Source organism: Ischnura elegans, chromosome 8 (assembly GCF_921293095.1).
Source record: "Ischnura elegans chromosome 8, ioIscEleg1.1, whole genome shotgun sequence".
Taxonomy (NCBI): domain Eukaryota; kingdom Metazoa; phylum Arthropoda; class Insecta; order Odonata; family Coenagrionidae; genus Ischnura; species Ischnura elegans.
In genome coordinates this window covers 12,878,097-12,899,338 of record NC_060253.1, presented here as the reverse complement: position 1 = coordinate 12,899,338, position 21,242 = coordinate 12,878,097, and the positions used below count along the sequence as shown (strand labels likewise).

General features: G+C 39.0%; 1 protein-coding gene across 4 annotated transcripts in view; it reads left to right on the top strand.

The window, feature by feature from the left end:
- The window catches only part of LOC124163576, a 50,756-nt gene that overhangs the window by 27,773 nt on the left and 1,741 nt on the right, over positions 1–21,242 (top strand). The window contains exons 13-19 of one of the 4 annotated variants that reach the window (XM_046540567.1): positions 313–380; positions 4,307–4,495; positions 5,005–5,188; positions 5,569–5,694; positions 8,208–8,327; positions 8,439–8,551; positions 15,230–15,341. In XM_046540567.1, coding sequence (XP_046396523.1) covers positions 313–380; positions 4,307–4,495; positions 5,005–5,188; positions 5,569–5,694; positions 8,208–8,327; positions 8,439–8,551; positions 15,230–15,341 — 912 coding nt within the window. Of the gene's footprint in view, positions 1–312; positions 381–4,306; positions 4,496–5,004; positions 5,189–5,568; positions 5,695–8,207; positions 8,328–8,438; positions 8,552–12,146; positions 12,514–15,229; positions 15,342–21,242 lie in introns of those variants that run through there. The other 3 variants (XM_046540566.1, XM_046540568.1, XM_046540569.1) reach the window with 3 other exon arrangements.

Sequence of the window (21,242 nt, the reverse complement as noted above, 5' to 3'; positions counted from 1 at the left end):
TCTGTGCCTCATGCATGCATTGGTTATCTCAGACGATGTAAAACTCCTATCTATTCGTATAGAAACTGGGTCCCTGTGACGTCACGTCGAGTGCCATCACATTGGCGCCAATCTGGCCTTTTTCAAATGCGGTTAAAATTGACCATTGCCATTCGTCTAAAATGGGATTACTAAAACCAAATAATTTGTATATTATGAATACACTAATGGTGGGTAACGAATCGCAATCAATGCCTTTCGTTTTCTTTGATGAAGGAAACTACCCTATTGGATATCTGTAGTCACCCCAAATGTTTTCTTCTTTACTTTCAGATGGCTCCCGAGAACCTACACCACCACCACTGTCACCTTCACCACCACCTTCACAACCCCAAAGCGAGGTTAGTTAAGATCTTTGTTGCTCCGACACAAAGGGGTTAAAGTGCTATGCGAGACAAAGTGGTGCATTTGGCTCTGAACCCAATTGAAACCAGACTGGTACCACCACAGATGGTCTGGGGTGATTGGGGACCATTTACTGGGTTCAATTACAATTTAGAAATTACAATTTTAGAAAAATTGCATGCCCAGAAATTGATTTTGACACCATTCTGGCTCGTAAAAACTAGATTAAAGTTAATGAAAAATACAGTAAACTCTCGATTATACGAAGCAGGATTTTACGAAGTTTTCGATTATACGAAGTAATATTGCGGTCCCGGCGAAAAGCCTATGCTAAATACATGGCGCTATTCGATTATACGAAGTTTCGATTATACAAAATGTTTTGAATTTACGAACTTCGGCTCGGTCCCCAGGAGCGAATGACATTCGTTTATACGAACTACGGCGAAATATTTGTCAACAAAACTAGTTACGCCGGCGTAGCTAGTTAAAAAAATCAGCGCTTCCGACTGTGGTCCATTAAAAGTGAAATCGTAAATGATAGTGCAACTTTGGAGAGAAAGGGTTCGCCTAAAACCTCACGGTGGGAATTTAGGGGAAGTAGGAGTTCAGTAAAAATATCGTGACTGACATAATGCCCCTATTTACGTACCTATTCGTAAACATAGCATCGACAATACATCGTAGTTTAACATGTCAGGAAGGTCACGCGAGGTATTTCGTACACTCCTACTTAACCCTTTGCACTGCTGTGAACGTACCTGGTCCGTTCGCAAGGCAGGCTGCTGTGAACGTACTTCAAAGACTACTTGACTACTTTTCGCCGAAGCACTTCGAAGGGCCTAATCCGGGACCCTTTCCTCGACAAGCTCACCCTTGCTGGCCCCTCTCCTCGACCCTCCGAGTGGGGGCCTCCTTCCCCAAAAGTGACCGCTCTGACTGCATTTTGAAAATCTATCAAGCTATAATATCACGGCTATGGTTGATTCGTTACGTTATACCTTCAGGAAGCTGCAGCGGATGAAATCGCGAAGGAGATTAGAATCTTAAAAGATGATTTTGAAAAATACTTGGATAAAGCAGGAAGAGCACAGCGCGCAACATCAAACGATTATATTGCCCTAGACGATGATATCCAGGCTTGCGACAATGCGACGCCGGTACCTACGTCGGATGAAGCAGCGGCCGGGACTAGTCATAATAGCAGTGACGACAAAGATGAAAGTGAGGAAGTAATTTCACCTAATAAAATAGAAGTATACGCTGCCCTCCAAACATTAAGATATTTTGATCTGGCTAACGATTTAGATCCCCAATTTAATTCACATTTATCCAAGTGAGAGACCATGGTGGAAGCGGCGATGGAGAAGGGCAAAAAGCAAAAAAAAATAACGGATTTTTCTGGGTAATATCTTTTCATGTATATATTAGCCTCCCTGAATAAACAACTTAAATATCTTAAGTATTGGGCTCTATTTACCACCAACTTATTTTTCAGGCTACTCGTAATGAAGACGCACTTCTAACTCTAATCATGAACTTTCTTCTCGCGCGCCTCCCAATGTAAATAACTAATTGAAAAGATAGCACATTCAGCTGAAAATACGGAGTAACTCGAAATATTAACTTGCAAAGGTTATTTTGGAAACGGGTTAAGGTCCTCGTTTTTCTTTTTTTTTCTCGTCACTGAGCGATAGAGGGCGACATAAATGGCGGTTAGGCCCTTAGAGTATGGTTAGGCCAGCTGCCGCTAATATTTCCGTGGGTGCTGGAAACAAATATCTATCTTACGCTAACTTAATAGTTTCTATTCGCTCCTAACCACAAATTAATAACATTAAATTCTTATAATAAACTTTGCAATTCATTGTTTGATTATGTTTTCTGAACTGGTCGGGAATTTCTTTAGCGATCGTTGATATTGAAGTATGTACAAGAAATGGGAAATTTATGGTGGTATAATTATTTAACGATCTTTCACAGCATAAATCGATAACAAAAAGCCTTTTCTAAGAATTCTACCGTGAATAATCACCGAAAACATTTAAATAAGGCCACTAAAGACAAAAAGGGCGGAAGAAACAAAAACAAGCATTTTTTTCGTGACTTATGAAAAAGGTTTGAAATTACGAAACTCGATTTTACGAAGTGCCAATTTTCCGGTCCCATTGACTTCGTATAATCGAGAGTTTACTGTAGCAATTTTGCGAGGAAAAATGCAATGAAAATTGATAATTTCACAGATTGTAATGAGTTAGAGTGCTTCTATCTATTTAGTGAATTTGTTCCTTGAAACTGCACAGAGATCTTAAAAAAAAACCTCTAAAATTACTCTTTCTAATAACGCTTTCAAAAAAGCATCAGGTTATTTTATTTACTTTTTTAATATTAAAATTTTCCCTTAGTATGTTGTAAATGAAGCAACTATTGAAAACTTAGAATTTCATAATTGAAAAAAAAGTTTGGTTCATGTAATCTTGAGTCTTTTTTTTATGACACATTTCATACTCGGTTCACGATAGATGAGAGAGTTGTGGGGGCTCCCTTGGGACAATTAATGATGGGCCGACCTGGCCAGACTGCCCCTGGGTACCACCATGATGAGCATTGAAAAACATGCTTTTCTGCTATTGCTTCTAATTTGAAGAAACTGGCACAGCTTTTTTTATTCATGGCCATTTTGTGAGTCAGTGACAAAGATCAAGTCAACATAAGTGCATTTTATTGTATGAGATACTGTCACCGACTCATGGCCCAATAAAGGGGCATGCTTTCCCAGCTCAGTGCGGAAAACTCTGGGATATTCTTCTATGGGGTTCTGTTCTTCAAGATCTGCCCCAATTAAGAGGCTGCCCCAAGTAACCGGTAGACCCATTAACAGGAATCTAATCTTACTGTATTGGAATTAAATGATATAGTAGTGGTGCGAAATGACGTAGCCATTGATGCACCTTAAATCCCAATACAGTGAGTCCTCATTTAACGTCACTTACTGTTCCTGAAAGATGTGACGATAAACAAAATGACATTAATCGAAGCATAATATCCCATTTAAAAAAAAATGTAAAAAGTGAATATCGTATCATATCTGGGGAATTTTTTATGATGGGAATGCCAAACTGTGGCTAAAATACGAGTTCCTGTCTTCATCGACGACAATAGCAGCAGTGATGTAAATCCTTCTCCATTTTTGTATCTTCCCGCATTTGCTTTTCGGCTTTGCTATGGAGTGCGGTCCAATGAATGCTACTTCCGCGACCAGACACTACAGACGGTGATCCGGAGCACCCAGGAGCATGGGTCCATAGGCGCCACGTTCGCTACGAGAATTTTTTTTCAGGTCAGGAGCAAAATCAAAATGGCGGAAATGAACGAGGGCGGGCAAACTGGGATTATGAAATCTAAGAGATAGTTTTAATTGCGAATTGAGGCGGGCGGGCGTCGCCTGGGCATCATTATCGCTGAAATATCGTCGCAGTAACAGGAACCAAAATATTGTGAATATTGTTCTCTTGGACATTTTTGTGGAAATGTCTCTGATGCTAAAATCGTAATTGCAATTAACAATATACACACCGTTTTACACTTTGTATAGATTGACCGAATTGCTGCCCACGAAACGAACAACCTGCAATGCCTGCCACTTCGCCTTTTTTCTCGCGCGAAATTTAAAAGACGTGACGTTATCGTGAAGCAAAGGGGGCGATAAGCGAATGACGATCTCAAAATTTTTGTGACATTATCGCGAAATGTCATTAAACGGGGTGACGTAGAACGAGGACTCACTGTACTATGTACTACTACTGTATGAGAGAGAAAAAATGTTTTTGTTGACTGGTGTAACTCCATGTTCTATCTTGATACTGTTCGGATAGAATTTTAGAGAGATACAACAACATGGGTTTTTTTGTGTCACTTTCAGCCAAGAAAGCCAAGAGTGAGAAAGATCAGCTGCTTTGTGCCGATGTGTCCTAACAAGGAACTGAAGAGGAGTAAGAAGTATTTTGTTTCTGTGCCTAAAGATGAGAGGCGCATGGTTTGGTTGCAGGCAGCACATTATCCTGATTTGCAGAAAATTGGCAACTTATTTTGCTGTGAGGATCATTTTGAGGTAAATTTATGGGTTATGCTGTGTAGTTCTTCATCCATTTTCCCAGAATGTCTTAAAATTTAGTAATTGAAGAATTATTTTGAGGTCCCATTTATTTTCACTCATCCAAGTGTCTGAGGAATCAGAACACCATAATTTGTGTTACTGCATTGTGTTGACCATGTTATAATTAATTAGGGTGTCATGTTTTTAATGAATATTAGATTTTTTTAAAGTCTATCCACATACCTTTTCTCTTTGTTTGAAGACCTAATTATGCATATCTTGTATGATAAATATGCCTATTTTATCGAAATTTCGTAAAGTAATTTTTGTTAGCATATTCGCGAGATATCTAACAAATGACCTGAAAATTATATGTAGTTGGTGGTGATTTTCCAATGGAACACTATTTTTGGAGCTTCCATCAAGCACTCACTGAATGAAAAGGACTTTATTCTCACTGTTAAAATGTATTGCACATGAATGAACCTGATGTTCTTAAGGATTGTTTTGTTCTTTTCTTTTAGATGAGAGAGGGCTTCTCCAAGTATTCTTATAGTAAGTCATATGCTGGTGTGCGTTTCCTAATACCAAAGCCCAACACAGTTCCAAAGTACTTTGACTGCCAGGTAGGGCGGACAAGGGTGCACAACCCAAGACTGCGGCAAATGGGATCGTCCGTTAGGTCGTATAAAGAGCTGTCCTTCAGCGGTAAGTCAAGGGGAATATTTGTGACCAATTGTGAGGAATGGATATGTTGTTGATTTGAGTATCTTATGTAAGAGTACATATCTGCACAAAACTTTGTGGAAGTCCACTGTTGGGCATCGATGCAAAGTTGTTCGGTGGGTCTTTGGATATTATTGGATTAACATGGATGTCAAATGTTGAACCCGACAATGTTGTCTGGAAGTTGTTTAGATAGTGATTGCTGCTTGGGGTGAATATGCCTTAACCTATGGAATGATTTTATAGTAATTGGAGTGGCAACAGTGCATTAAAGATTTTCCTGTGCAAAAATCTCAGGTATTTGCTCTTAGCTGTGCTTGAAGCCATTATGACTGATGACGTCATGAACTTTATTTATGCAGATGACGATAGCAGCTCATCCGAATGCTCATCCGAAAGCTCATCCCCTGCCAATTCTCCTGCCCCATCTCCTGTCCCCCAACCTGCGGATGAAGCCGAGAAGGATGACCAGGTGACGGAGAATGCTAGTAAGTGCCCTTACTTCCCTTCTCTCGAAGACGGAACCACTACATACCACCATTTCCCAGGAAATTTGTAGAAGTGGATGAATATTAGATGCATATGCTACGATTAAAATCAAGAAGTTACGTATGCCAGAGTTGCATTTTCTTATGAATCGCTATCCAAACGTAGGTGTTATCCAGAGGTAACTGGAGTAACTGAGTAAAAGTCACTCAGTTACTGGCGATCATTACATTTCAATGACTCTTGTTAATATGAACAACATTATTACAAAGTTCTCCTTATTATGAAGCAAATCGTTGGTCCCGACAAAAAGGCCTATCCAAGCTATAGAAAAAGAAACATTATTACGAAATTTTCATTTTTACGAAATTACGAACCTCAGTCCCGGTCCCGGTGGTTACAGAATGAACTTTATTACGAAGTTCCACGCACAAGCAACGGCATTTAGGTGGATATTCACTATGGTAAGTTTTAATAATTGTGCCATGTTTAAGTTCTCCTCGTGTACTGTGACCAAGAGTATCAATGATGGTTCTTTCTTCACCATGCACACATCGTCATATAATAATCTTAATTCCTGGGGAATTATGGTGACCGACTCATTACAGCTCGTAAATTTGATGTACAATTATTCCTCTTCCTACGCACATTCGATTTACAAACTTTCAGAGGTGCCAGCATTCAAAAATTTCAAATTTCGCGCCTTTGGCGCCTTTTGATTTGGGCGTGCTACGCGGTGCAGCATAGAGGAACTCGCACTCTGGAAGAAATCTGAACAAAGTATCATTGAATCCGGTGTGAGGTTAGGAACTGTTCAGTGTTTCGCCCGTTCGTTCTTCCTTACCGTGGAGAGCGATTTTTTCGGCTCCGGCTGCGTCGTACGCCCAGCTAGATCAGTTTGTCACAATCGTGAGTTAGTGCACAATTGTTATGAAGTGTTGCATTCTGCAGGATAATCGTACTCCTCGATGCCTTGCAAACAGTCTGGCTGGCGACAGTTGTCCGATGACGGCACAATAGGAGGGGCGGATAAACCTGCACCAGCACGGTTTACAGCCAATTGCTGTCCCCCAAAATGCACCTCACACCATCGCCTAGTCATACAATGTTGTCAAATGCATAAGGAGCACTGAAATAAGCCTGAACCACCAAAACAATCCCTTTCTTTGAATCATCAAAACAAGTGATTCTCTTCCTCTGGGTCCTTCAGACCATTCTTACTGTCATCGGACAACTCTCGGCGGCCGGACCGTAGGTTTATCATCTTAGGAACAAGGTCTCGGAACGCGTCTAGTTCGTATATCGGGCTTACTGTATTCTGGAAGATATCAACCCTCGATTATGTCATGCCACATTCTTCTGTGAGAAACAGAAACGAATTTTCCTGTTTATATTCATTTCCGTGTAATTTAATCACGATTATAATATACGGTTTTTTCGACGATTCCTAAAAGAAACGTTCATACGAACTTTGTGAATACGAATGTCTGGTTTTTCGGTCCTGTGAACTTCATAATAACGAGAGTCTACTGTAATAGAACAAAGTCAGAGAAATGGGTTAAGTGATGAATTTTCAAGTAGGCAAAACAAGTAATCCCATCGAAAGTATCCAATCGGCTATGACATTTTAACCCCAAATCACTTAAATACATCATGTAATTGTATTTAAAAAATGCATGAAATGTTAAAGATCTTGCAACTTATTTGAAACAAAATTTAAATATTTGAAAACTGAAAATTTATTCATTTATTCATAGAACGAGTTACATAAAACAATAAATATTTGTTCAAATCGCTTGAAAAAATTATCATATAGTACTTTAGTGCAGATACTTGTAGTGAATTATATTATGCAGGTTAACAAAAATTTTCTACGATACTGATTGTATATTATGAAAGTTATAAATTATTGAATGATAGCATGCCAAAAAGGCGAAGTCATTTCAATCTCATTTGGCCCCTGGAATGGGATTTAATTAAATGCCCGCTGCGCTTGAGGGGTTGAAGGAACGTGAAAATCATGCATGGGTAATCTGCAACACGGATAATTGGGAGTCTACTGTAACTGCAATTGAGCCCGGGTACTTTCTCTTTGTACTCTGCCCATTTCTGGTCTTATAGTGAAATTATCATTAATTGCCATGGGAAATAATTCCCCTGGACCAAAGGTCTGTGGTTTGATCCATGGGAGTTTTTTCTTATGGCAATAAAGTGAAGGAATACTGGGCCAAGATGTTAATTATGGCCATATTTAAGAATGAAATGTGACAAAATACAAGGTATGTGCTGTGCATCCATACAGAATTGGAGCAACTGCATTAGCAGTCGGGGTCATTAGCGTTGGAGTAAAATGGGAATGGTTGGTGGTAATTACAGATGTGATACAGGGTACAGGTGGCAAATGAAGTGAAATTCTTGTTCCAATTTGCAGATAAAGAAGAAAAGATTTGTCAGCAGAAACTGTAAGTGTTAGTGTGACTTTTCAAGGACTAACTTAGCCCTTCTTTTTTTTCAGGCGACGTCACAAATTCTGAAACACAACCCTCATCATTGCCTGGAAATCCTGATTCTACTGATGCTAAGGATGATGAATCTGCTCATGATAAGTCAAAGGTTAAGAATGAAGATAATGACTGTAAGTAAATTTGGTTTTTTGTAATTACATATGTCACCTTTTTTAGTATATTATTGGATTAAATCTAGCACTGCATTAGGTGACTATTTAGTTCAATTTGATCTCCACTAGGTAGAGCACATTTCCAGCAGAAAGCACCTCTTCTCCAGTTATTACGGCACAAATTTGAGAAAATTTGGAATGGAAACAACTCCAATGGCTGTAACGAGGGGACCTCGTCGCAGGTACAAACAAAATACTGTGTTGGTATGCCGGAACGGGAAGATTCTCAGCATTGGCCAAATCCCAGCCTCTCAATCGGAAACCCTTCACAATTACTCGTTCAACTCTGGAGGAACCTTAGCGTGGGTTTAGGGGGGGCCTCACTAAGGCTGCTTCTGTTGCGTAATCACACGCAAAATCACTCACAGACAGACACAACACTTACTCCGTGGGCAAAACTCAGGGAGAAATGATGGAAAATAGAGCAATGGTAATGTTACCTGGGTGGGAGAAGCGTAGTGGTTTCAGAATCCAAGATTCCCTTCTCAATGCAACTGAGGATTTGAGCTTCACTTCAGCATAAAGTTGAGTGTTACAGAAACAATAGACACCACTGAAAGATATAGGTGGAGGGGGGTGCGGAAGAGGAGAGGGGGATTTGGGGTGGAATGTAAGTTGTGGGAGGGAAGGGGGGAAGGTTAACTTATGACAGAGGGGGGGGGGGGGACTGGTTGTAAGGATGACTGTTGCGGAGTTGAAAATTGCTGCTTAATGTTCTTAGTGTAATAGTGAGTATAGGGAAGAATTTGAGATGAGTCCTTCGTCACTATTTAGAAGGTTCTCTTTGTTTTTATTAATGAAAATCCTCTCGTAGGTGACAAGTAGGTGATTTGGTGCTTGTTTTAACAGAGTTAAGTTGTCTTGGGTAATTTCGTGGCCTGTGTCTGTTATGTGTTGTGCAATGCTGGATTTTTCATATTTATTGTTTTTGTAGTATGAGAGGTGTTCTTTGTATCTTGAGAGAAGGTTACGTTGTGTTTGGCCTATGTAGCAAACTTGGCAGGAATTGCAATTAATCTCATATATACCAGATTTTTCTTGAAGAGATATCTTATCTTTGTTGGTGCCTAATATGTAGTTGTTTTAGTTTGTAATCATTAGTGTGCATGATTTTAGTGCTAACTGTGTAAAAGACTTTGTCTAGACCTTTAGTTATGGCAGGGTAAAATGGGAGGTTGATGTATCTTTTTGATCGGCCTTTTTTGTGAGTGGTTGAGTTGTTGATTAAGTGTTTAAATTCATTTTTTTTTCAATATGTGCCCAATCAAGGAAGTAGGGAATCCGTTTTGTTTGGCAATATCTTTAATGAAGTGTAATTCTTTATTGAATGCTGAGTTACTTGGAGGAAAGTTTAAAAGTCTGTAAATGAGGGAATGGAAGGCAGCAAATTTTGGGCTTGGGTGAACAAATGAGTTTAGGTGTATATAATTTGTTGTACTGGTAGGTTTTCGGTATATTTCAAAAACGATTTTGTTTTCAGATCGTGTTAAGGAGAGATCGAGGAAAGGAATTGAGTTATTCTTTTCAGTTTCTATGGTGAGACCCAACAGCATATTAACACAGTACATATATTGTTTGTACCTGCGACGAGGTCCCCACGTTACAGCCATTGGAGTTGTTTCCATTCCCCTTTGGCGTTTAAGCCGTAGAGCTCACTCTTTTTATATATTGAGAAAAATTTCCTTATTTGTGCATTGCTGTTTATCCAGAAGTATATTCCATCACTATTTCAGTGTGAATTTAAGAAATAATTATGCTGCAATGGTAAATATTGCCTATGCCTGGTAAAAATACCTCATTAGTCAGAGACAACTGTGTGAAAAAACTAAATTTGATTTGAAGGATCTAAGGTTTTCCTGGCAAATAGACTGGAGGAAGAGTTCTTGGTAGGGATGGACGGATCCATGATTTTTTTCGGATCCGGATTCGGATGGGATCCTGGATTTTCGGACCCGGATCTTTCGGATCGGATATTTTCGGATCCAAATGCATTTTCAAATTCCTGACGCTGAGATTCCCCCGATGATTGTTCAATCTCTTGGGAAGAGTCACTCTATATGCCAGTTGTATTTTGCCTTTTTTATTTTCCACGGCTGAAATTCTCCTAAATAACCTCTGCAAGAGCTTTCAAACAAAATAGTTCATGAGGAGGACAAGAATCGCGTGCGGCGGCACATTCGAAGAGAGAATTGGAACTCTTTCCACCCCTATTGCATTGCACTCACTGAAGCTATTATTTAAAATTTTGGATCCAGATCCGATGTCTTCAGCGACTTTGGATCCGATGTATCCGATGAAGGGCAATATCTGCGGATATTTGGATCGGAGATATCCGATCCGACCATCCCTAGTTCTCGGGTTTCCAGCAAGGTTCAAGGGTTTTCCAGTCACCACCACCCTGCGCAGGAGAATGGAGTTTTGAGAACTCTTATCCACCGAGCCAAAGCTGTCTCTGATGCCGAACACCTGGAGTCGGAAATCGAGCACCTGAGGACTACCTTCCGCTCAAACGGATTTACAGAGGGAGACATTGAAATGGCCCACAAAAGGTCCTTAAAGAGAAAAGGAGAAGCCGGAAAACCTGAAGTGAAACCAACTGCGAGAGCCTGCCTGCCATGTGTCTCTACCATACATTATTAAGGCATAATGTGGAGGCAATCCACAAACCACCGGGAAAACTCAAGGCCCTTCTCAGAACCACCAAGGACAAATTGGGATTGAGGACATCCGGAGTCCATCAAGTGTACATCGCAGAATACAGAATATATTTTGAACATACTCACAAGTTGCAACAAATTAACAGATGATGTCTTTAGAAGTTGAGGGGGTTTCACTATTGATTACACCTTATGCTCTGCGGTATGTAAACTGTGCTCCAAGCATATTTCACATGGCACTAATATTTTCATTCGCTTCTTGTGGATGTTCATTAAAAATTTGCCATGAATTCAGATGATAAGAGCTCATCCTTGGAACCAAGTACCGCGAACCGATGGGGGAGAACCTGACCGATACCGAGAACCAAAAAAATTTAAGAACCAACTCATCCTTAATTTTTATCCTTAATTTCGATCATGTTTAAAATGTATTTCAATAACCTAAGACTTAGACTGCAATCCATATTTCATTTCTTTGATTACATGTGCTTATAACTGAAGAGTATTATTGAGGATGCTATTAGTTTAGCTTTGTTCAGGATAAATGTATTGGAAATGGAGTGCCTACTATAAATGAAATGGGAAAACCTCGGTAAATGAATCACAGGTACATATTCTAAAACTAACTTAGCATTCCTTCACATACCGCCTGCTTTCATAAATTATAAGTTTACGTCATACCAAAACATAAATTGCTGAGGGAAGCAAGAACAAGAATGTCATAATTTTAATTTATAGATCGTAAATATTAAGTTTATCATCTTTTCTTGAGCATAATAATCAGTACAATCGTCAAAGCAAACCATGTAAGCTGTACCTTTGGCATCAAGGCTTTTATTTTGGTACCATGCAGGCCTATTTTCTGTCATCTGCAGTGGAGGTTCTTTGATGCTGATGACTTGCTCAAAATGTCTATCGTTTTTTATTGAAGATGGTCATTTTTAATTGCATTAAAATTTTTACTATGCCTGCTTATTTGTGAGAAATTATTTTAGTTAGGTAACGAGTCCATTAGTCATTAATATTCACTATTTTCTTTCTCACTAGAAATGAAAATGACATAGCTCTCTAGACTATCTTTTGGGGTAATTCGTAAAATATGCAAAATTATCCCGTGCAGGATGAAGATACAAAACTGCAAGTCTGGTACAGCACTGTAATGGGGCAGTCCAGCACCATCTTGGGCAGTCGTGGAATGGCAGAGGCTGTGACCTTGCTGATAAGCACTTTAAAGGCCATGGTGTGGGTTCGCCAATGCCACCCTAGATACAGACCAGAGCGCTGGGACTCTCACGTGGAGGGCCTTGGCAACAAAAGCATTATTTATTAAAAAAAAACATTTTGTACTCTGTGCTACTGAAGCACTGCTGTGTGTTGACTGAGTGATTGTGTTCTATTTACGTATATATAAGGTTTAATGGGTCTGGATTTTTTTAGTGCTTGATTTTTTTAAGACTTTGGTGTATTAGTTTTGCATTCCTTTCTGCTGGGGTGTTCTAAAATCCAACAAAAAATGCAGTTATTCAAGTTCCTCTATGAGGAAAGTTTAATAGTAGAAATGGGTTGCCTCAATTCCCAGAAAGGACTCTGAAACCACCAGAAACACTGTGGTAAGTGAAATATACATAATGCAAAATACTAACACATCTTCCCATCCATTTCACTATAATTAAATTAGATTGACAAAGGTGATCTTATTCACAGAAGATTTTAGAGGATATCGTTAGAGATTGATGGATGTTATAGATATGGATATCGTTAGATGTTTATTACTTTTAATGTGCCTATAAAAATAATAAAATATTGGTGGCATCCTAAGCCATCCATCAGATGGAATGAATAGATGAATTACGATTTGAAGTGTAAGGTATACTCTCAAGAACAGAGAAGGTGATTACCTTGAATGTCATTTATTCGATTCGAAAACACCATTCACTTTAGCATGGTTGGTTGTATCTCTACTTAACAATTTATTAAAAGCCGTGTAGTGGTGGTTAGTTTGATAGCCAGTATTAGCAGTTATTAGCCAGTATTAGATAGTGTAGTTTTGTTTTGCTAGGTCAATTCTCATCCAATTGCAAATTATTTCCTGATTCTACTATCCTGTACGTTTTCATTTGGTATTAAATCTTCAGATAATTACGAATTCCTTCATTCATTTCTTTTCAATCTTAATTTCGTGATTATTATTATTATTATAGTATTCTACCGATTAAGGTAGGTTTCCATGGAGTGTTCAAGAAGTGATCTGGAAGCCTCCCTTTCCTTCCAGCACTGCCTTCTTTAATTCACTGTAAGGCTTACTCCCTTTCAATCTATCTAAAAATCCTATTCTTTTCCTTCCCCTCCCTCGTTTCCCCAACATTCTACCATCTAACACCATTTTCAACATCCCCTCCCCGCTAAGCACTAACTTCATCCATAGCTTCTGTCTCCTCAGTACATGTCTCATCTAAAAGCTGCCTCTCCTTGCCAACCATATTCAGCACTTCGTCGTTCCTTTTCCTCTCCGTCCATTCCACCCTCTCCATTCTTCTCCATACCCACATCTCGAATGCCTCCAATCTTCTCTCATCTTCTTTCTTAGTGTCCACGTTTCCGCTCCGTAAAGAGCTACACTCCAAATAAAACTCTTCACTAACCTTTTCTGTAAACTCTTACATAACGATCCTCTCAGAAGCTCCTTCCTGTTCATGAACGCCTCCTTTGCTAGTGTAATTCGCTTCCTGATGTCCTTGCTACTGTGTCCGTTTTCCTCTAATGTGCTGCCCAAATAGTTGAATTGCTCTACCTGCTCAAGTTTTTCCCCACCTATCATATGCATTTAGCTGCGTGGCCATCCGCAGGCAAGGAAATAAGAGATATGGTGGATGACGATATCAATAACTTGTAGAGGAGATGATCAGGTTTCAAAAACTGCATATAAGTAGTAATTTTGCATGCAATCATGTGTATGGTGCAATTTTACACCAAGAATGGAATTAGCCATGATGAATTCATTTGGCTTAGCTGGAATTCAAACCCAGATCACCTGATTGCCTGTAGGGTATGGTACCAGTTACACCACCTAGCATTCTTCTTCCTATTGATAATTGAAAATGAAAAACTTTGTGTATGTCCATAGTATTTATTGTACTATGCGTTTCAGCAAATCACCTTCGCCATCATCAGGTACAAAAGCTTTTGTACCTTATATATAAGCTTTTATATCCATAATCTATAAAAATATTGATATTTATGAATGTTAATAACTTTTATTAATGCCATGTTGCCAAATGGGGCCGTGCCAGGCCAGTGCCGGCTACCAAGAAGCAGAGTTTCATGTGCAAAACGTGGCAATGCAGCATTCGTTCGCTCCGGCTTATTTTTTTAATGCCCATATATAATCTTTACTACATATAAATCATGTATTTTTGGATCATAGAAAAATTCCATATAAATTTAGAAGTGTTTCTATTAATAGTATTTTTTCTTATGGGGAAACCTGTAGGATTAGATAATGTTTAAACATTTTCGTTATCTAACAGCAAAATATGTGTTCTAAAAATATGCAAAGGCCATTTTATTAATCTACTTTAATGTTTGCAACTCATTGTGGAAGATGAATGTTGTAGACGTAGTAGTTTTCTCTAGGTTGAGTTACAAAGTTCATGAAGTTGACAAAACGGCTATTTTTATAGTGCGCGGAGTCATTTATTGCATTCGCGTGTCTACATTTTTTAATTTTTCATGAAATTAAAAATAAATCAGAATTGAGAATAAAATTTCCTTCAAAACGATGTATTATTCATTATTATGGTATGGACTGAAGTCCAGATATAAATTTGCAAAGTACAGCGGCATATTATTTTGATGCTGACAGTAGTACAGAAACAGTCTCATTACTTTTCTATCACACCTCGTATGTCCACTGTTGGACATCCCTGCAGCGTTTTTTGGCGGGTCCTTCAGATAATAGACAGATATCTGTACAACGTTAATTGGAATCTAATGGATATGGCATGGATGTCATATGTTAATGCGGACAATGTTGTCTGCATGTTGTTGGGAAATTGATTGCTGCAAGGGAATGAAGTGAATTGTCAGTCAGCTAGGTTATACCTGGCCTCCAGTGTATATTTTTCTGTTTCCATTATCTTAAGTCTGCTCATGAAGAAAATTCTTGTATCAAAAACCTGATCCTGTTTTTTATATTTTTTTCAGCTTGGTCAACCTTTTCAACCTGAGTTCAGTAGAGGAAGCAATTCAAAGCCATTGAGAACCCATTCACGGAGAAAGCAGACCTTCAATTTCAGCTCCCGCATTGAATTAGTCTGTGAGTGATTCATTTTCCTGATTTATCACAATTCTGATTTTTTTTCTGATTTCTGATTCTGATTTCACAATTTTATTTTGATGTCTCATGAAAAAAATTACTGTTTTTTCTAAACAACTATACCTTTGAAGATATCTTTAAAGCCAGTATTAGGTAGGCTGACATAAAAATAAATTAGAATGTCTCAATTGACTTCAGGAGCAAAATTTTCACTGAAAATGGGCTGATTTTGCCTTTCTATGACTTGTTGTGTTTTGCTTTTGCTCATGACAAATTGACATCAGGTGACTGAAAAACTGTATTGTAGGTGCCAACCAAATCATTTTCTTCATCCATAAATACTATCTTAAAAATATGTGAAAGCCTCAACTTCTTAGCCATGTAATCTTCACCTATCTTGCTAGTGTTTATTTTCACTTATATGATCCCCTGAGAACCTAGGTTATATTTATGTGTACAGCAGACTCCCGATTATCCGGCTGCGGTTTATCCGTGTTGTGGATTATCCGTGCATGATTTTCACTCTCGCTCAATATTTTCCGCAATCTTTATAAAAAATAAAATCGGATGCAAAATCATTGGAATTACTGCATGAATGCTAGGATACATGGGGCTTATTATTTCCGTTAGAATCCCTTTCGTAAAACGCAAGCATTCGCGTGCCAGTTGTATTAACGGGAGCTCCATGTTCCTGTTTTCTAAGCCTTGCAGCGCCCGGCAGTGCTCTGTGATCAAGGATACACGTCCCGCTACAGTTGCAACCCGGGCAACTTGTGCGAGATGCGACACCGTGGTGTGTTGCCTGTAAGTGTAGTTTCCGACGTTTTTTGTACCACTTTTCCATATCCGTGATCACACAGCCACGGGTGTGTGGTTTTCGAAACCAGGCCTTACACGGAGCATTAATAATATGAGTACAACCATGTTATCGCCGCTAAAAAGATCGCGAACTGACAAAGAAAGCTCTCAACGAGTCTGGGAAGCGCTCTAAAATAACAGAATAATGGCATAAATAATGATATATTGCTTGTTTTACGTAAATTATGAGCATTACAAGGGATATAAGTGAAAGTTTGGGTCATCCGTGTTTTCCGATTATACCCATACCTCGTATAGGGGAAGGTATACGCTCCTTGGGGTCTTAGCGCCATACGAATTTGCGTTATACACCCATGTCTCGTATAGCGCAATTTCGATTAGCGCAATTTCGATATAGCGCAAATACGTTCCTCGGGGAAACATTGCAACGCAGTGTAGCCTAATCAAAAATCTTAAACGCTCTCGTGATAAAACGTGAACTTGCGCGAAGTACACACGAAATTTCTATAATTTTACCCATATTAATATTATTGCTTGCCTTAAAGCTTCTTTTTTGTTTATATATTAATCGAAATCCATTGCTGTGCAATGGCCAAAAGTATTACTCGTCATTGGGTCCAGATAGCCGGCCTACCGAAGTAATTTATCTCGTCTCCTTAACAGAATGATAATAAATAATTTAGATCGTTAATTAAGCGTGGGGCTAGTGGAAATGATTTTTTTTTCAGCAATACGGTTTGAGACGTATTTTTGCCGTCATAGGTTATCGGGCGATTGACTTCCAGGTAGAGGGTCTACGCCATCTACGCTAAAGCCTTCAAGGTCATCGGTATTCACGGGGGAGAAATGGAGCGGTGGCAGAGTTGTGCATGAATAGCATCAACACACAAAAGACTCAAACACAATAGCTTCGTTCCCTCCCCGCAGTCTTAGGCCTTCTGCATCTCAGGAATACAGTTCAGCAGTGGAAGGTGATTTAGATAGAGCCATACAGAGTAAAAACCAAGAGAATATGTCAAAAAATAGGAATGCGTGTAGAAAAATCAAGAATTTATCAAGAAAAACTATAAACCTAGAAGAGGAATTGAAAGAGGTCAATTGCTTTGAAAATGGAGAGCGTCAAAGCGATATTGCGCGGAAGTTTAAACGCACGATGCCTTATTCTGAATAAAGACGAAGTTAAAACATCAGTGACCTCAGCCGCACCAACTTCAACCAAGCGGTCTACACATACAGAAAGTTCATAGAGAATCAGTACAAAAAGACGAGAGTGGTAATCGCTCCGAGACATTTAGTGAAAGCTCCGGTTGGTTCCAGAATTTAAACGGCAAGCAGGTGAATATGCAAGTGTTGATAGTGCAGTCACCGCAACATTTTCTGATGAACTCCAAGCTGTGATTGAAAGTGGCTCCTTTCCCCCTCAACCAGTTTTTAGTGTTGACGAGACGATATTGTTTTGGAAAAGAATGCATTCTCGTTCATTCATTTTCAGGGAAGGAAAACCTGGGTCAGGTTTCAAGGCATTTAAAGACTGTTTCACGTAGCTGCTAATGACTCGGAGGAATTCAAATTAAAATGATTTATCATTCATAAACTCCGCTAGCTATGAAATGGCATTCAAAGTAGCATTTTCCTGTCATTTCAATGAGCGATAAAAGGGCCTGGGTGACACAATAGTTATTTTAGACTGATTTGAAAAATCGTCAACTGCCGGCAACGTGTTACGATCCCCTGAGATAGCAGATGCTAGCCCACCCGCACGACAGGAGGGAATTTTAAAAGCACGTAAGAATGTTTTTTAACGTGAATAAAAGTCTTTGAATGCGTGCATACTATCTTTACAGATGTTTTAAACTATAAACATTTATATAAATAATGTTTTCTAAGACTTTTTATAGGAATATAGATGTTTTAGAGGAAATTCAATACCCAAGACCTATGCTACCAGGAACGCATCCCTATCTTCCCAATGATAAAACGCTCTCGTATAACGCAAATTCGTATAGCGCAAAGAACCCGAGGAACGCATCCCTTGCGCTATACGAGACATGGGTGTATACGAGAGCGTTTTAACATTGGGAAGATAGGGATCCGTTCCTGGTAGCGTAGGTGTTGGGTATCTAGTTTCCTCTACATCATATAGTTTCACATAAATAGCCTTAGAATACTTTATTTATATAAATTTTATAGTTTAAAATATCTTTAAAGATAGTAGGCACGCATTCAAAGACTTTTATTCACGTTAAAAAAAATTCGTACAAGCTTTTGAAATTCCCTACTGTCGTGCGGGTGGGCTAACATCTGATATCTCAGGGGTTCGTAATGCATTGCCGGCAGTTGACGATTTTTCAAATCAGTCTAAAATAACTACTGTGTCACACAGGCCCTTTTGTCGCTCATCGAAGTGACAGGCAAATGCTACTTTGAATGCCATTTCATAGCTAGTGGAGTTTATGAATGATAAATCATTTTAATTTGAAGTCCTCCGAGACAATAGCTGGTACGTGAAACAGTCTTTGAATGCCTTGAAACCTGACCCAGGTTTTCCTTCCCTGAAAATGAATGAACGAGAATGCATTCTTTTCCAAAACAATATCGTCTCGTCAACACTAAAAAGTAGTTGAGAGGGAAAGGAGGCACTTTCAGTCACAGCTTGGAGTTCATCAGAAAATGTTGCGGTGACTGCACTATCAACACTTGCAGATTCACCTGATATCGCCGCACTGAAAATACCTGCTTGCCGTTTAAAATTCTGGAACCAACCGGAGCTTTCACTAAATTTCTCAGAGCGATTACCACCCTCATCTCTTTGTACAGATTCACTATGAACTTTCTGTATGTGTAGACCGCTTGGTTGAAGTTGGTGCGGCTGAGGTCACTGATGTTTTAACTTCGTCTTTATTCAGAATAAGGCATCGTGAGTTTAAACTTCCGCGCAATATCTCTTTGACGCTCTCCATTTTCATAGCAATTGACCTCTTTCAATTTCTCTTCTAGGTTTATGGTTTTTCTTGTTAACTTCTTGATTTTTCTACCCACATTCCTATTTTTTGGCATTTTCCTCTTGGTTTTTACTCTGTATGGCTCTATCGAAATCACCTTCTACTGCTGAACTGTATTCCTGAGATGCAGAGGGCCTATGACTGTTGGGAGGGAATGAAGCCATTGTGCTCGAGACTCTATAGCGAACTCTTTTGTGTTGATGCTATTTAACTCGACTAACTGCTCCATTTCTCCCCCGTGAATACCTATGGCCTTGAAGGCTTTAGTGTAGACCCTCTACCTGGAAGTCAATCGCCTGATAATCTATGAGGGCAAAAATTACGTCTCAAATCGTATTGCTTAAAAAAACTAATTTCCACTAGCTCCACGCTTAATTGATGATCTAAATTCACTATTGTCAATCTGTTAAGGTAGGCCGGCTGTCTGGACCCAATGACGAGTTATACTTTTGGCCATTGCACAGCAATTGATTTAGATTAATATATAAAAAAAAGAAGATTTGACGCCAGCAATGCTATTGATATGCGTAAAATGATCGCAATTTCGTGTGTACTTAGAGCAAGTTCACGTTTTATCATGAGAGCGTTTAAGATTTTTGATTAGGCTACACTTCCCCCTAGGAACGAATTTGTGCTATATCGAAATTGCACTAATCGAAATTGCGCTATACGAGGCATGGGTGTATTCATGCTGTCTCTCCCCATCATTAGTCCAGATAATCGGCAGTGTACTGTACAAATATTAAATGAAATGTGGCTCAGTGTGGCGGAAGTTAGAAAATAGTTATTAATAAGACATTGCAATATTTTCACTGAGTTTATTTTCGCACTACACTCATTTTATTGTTATTTTCAAAAATGTCGTTGTTGAAACGAAACGAAAACGTCATTAAAAAAATAAATTCAGTATAAAAAGTGCAATGTCTTACTCAACAAAGACTAGGATTATGTGATCAGTGTGTGTCTATTAGGGTGCCCAATTTTTCCAGTGTTATCTCTATGTAAGTTGTGATTCTTAAAAAAAAAACTTGCTAAGCCAATGGCTCAAATATTGACTCAAAGTGGTGAAGTTTGGTTTGGAAAAAGACAGCAAATTTTTCTTTTTTTTCATAGCAACTATAAATTCGTTCATTTTTTTCAGTCAGAAAGACTAAAAATTTGGAAAAAATGCATTAATTATGATGAATATTGACAATAATACATACCTCACCTAGCCAGTTATTGCCAATTTTAATTTATCTGACGACGCTGTGTGGGAATCAGGTTGATGCGGTGGTTAGAGGGAAGGCATCCAACCACGTGGGCCTGGGGTCAAATTCCGGTGGCTAAGTATTTTCAGGCCTACTTACTGAAGTGTTTTGTGAAGGACCTTGGGTAGACTGTTAAATAATGCTAAAGATGTTATTGAGCCAAAATTAAAATCTGGCATTTATAAATTAAAATGTAATGATTGTGATTCATGCTACATCCGCCAAACGGGACGAGACTTCAACACCAGGGCAAAGGAACGCAGGGCATGTTGGAAAAACAAGGACGTTACGTCGGCTTTCGCCCAGCACCTCCTGGAAATGGGGCATGGAAGTAATTTCGACCCCGAAATACTCCATTTTACCAGTAAAGGAAGAAGGATGAACGCCTTGGAAATTCGAGAAATAGTCACAAATGGAAACCTTGTTAACGACATAACCTTTCCCAACCCATCCCCCTTATTACTCATCACCCTCCCAAATCCCCCACCCCAACAACCCACCTGACAAACTGTGTCCCCCCCCCCCCCCCCTATTCTTTTCCATGAATTACCAATCCCAGCTTGAATCCAAACCTTTTCCCCCCACCCCCACATCAACAACCACTATATATATACCTACCCCCACCATATATTGTATGTGTTTGAAAATGGTGTAATAGCCGAAACCGGTAATAAATAGAAACTCTGTGAATTTTGCGGAAGTAACGTAGTGTATTTCATTAATAATACCTACTACATATTATTGAGTATATGTTCATTGTTACTGAAAGTATGTAATGCTTGCGTGTTCTATCTGCACTGTACTGTCAAAAGGTTCCATACACATGATGC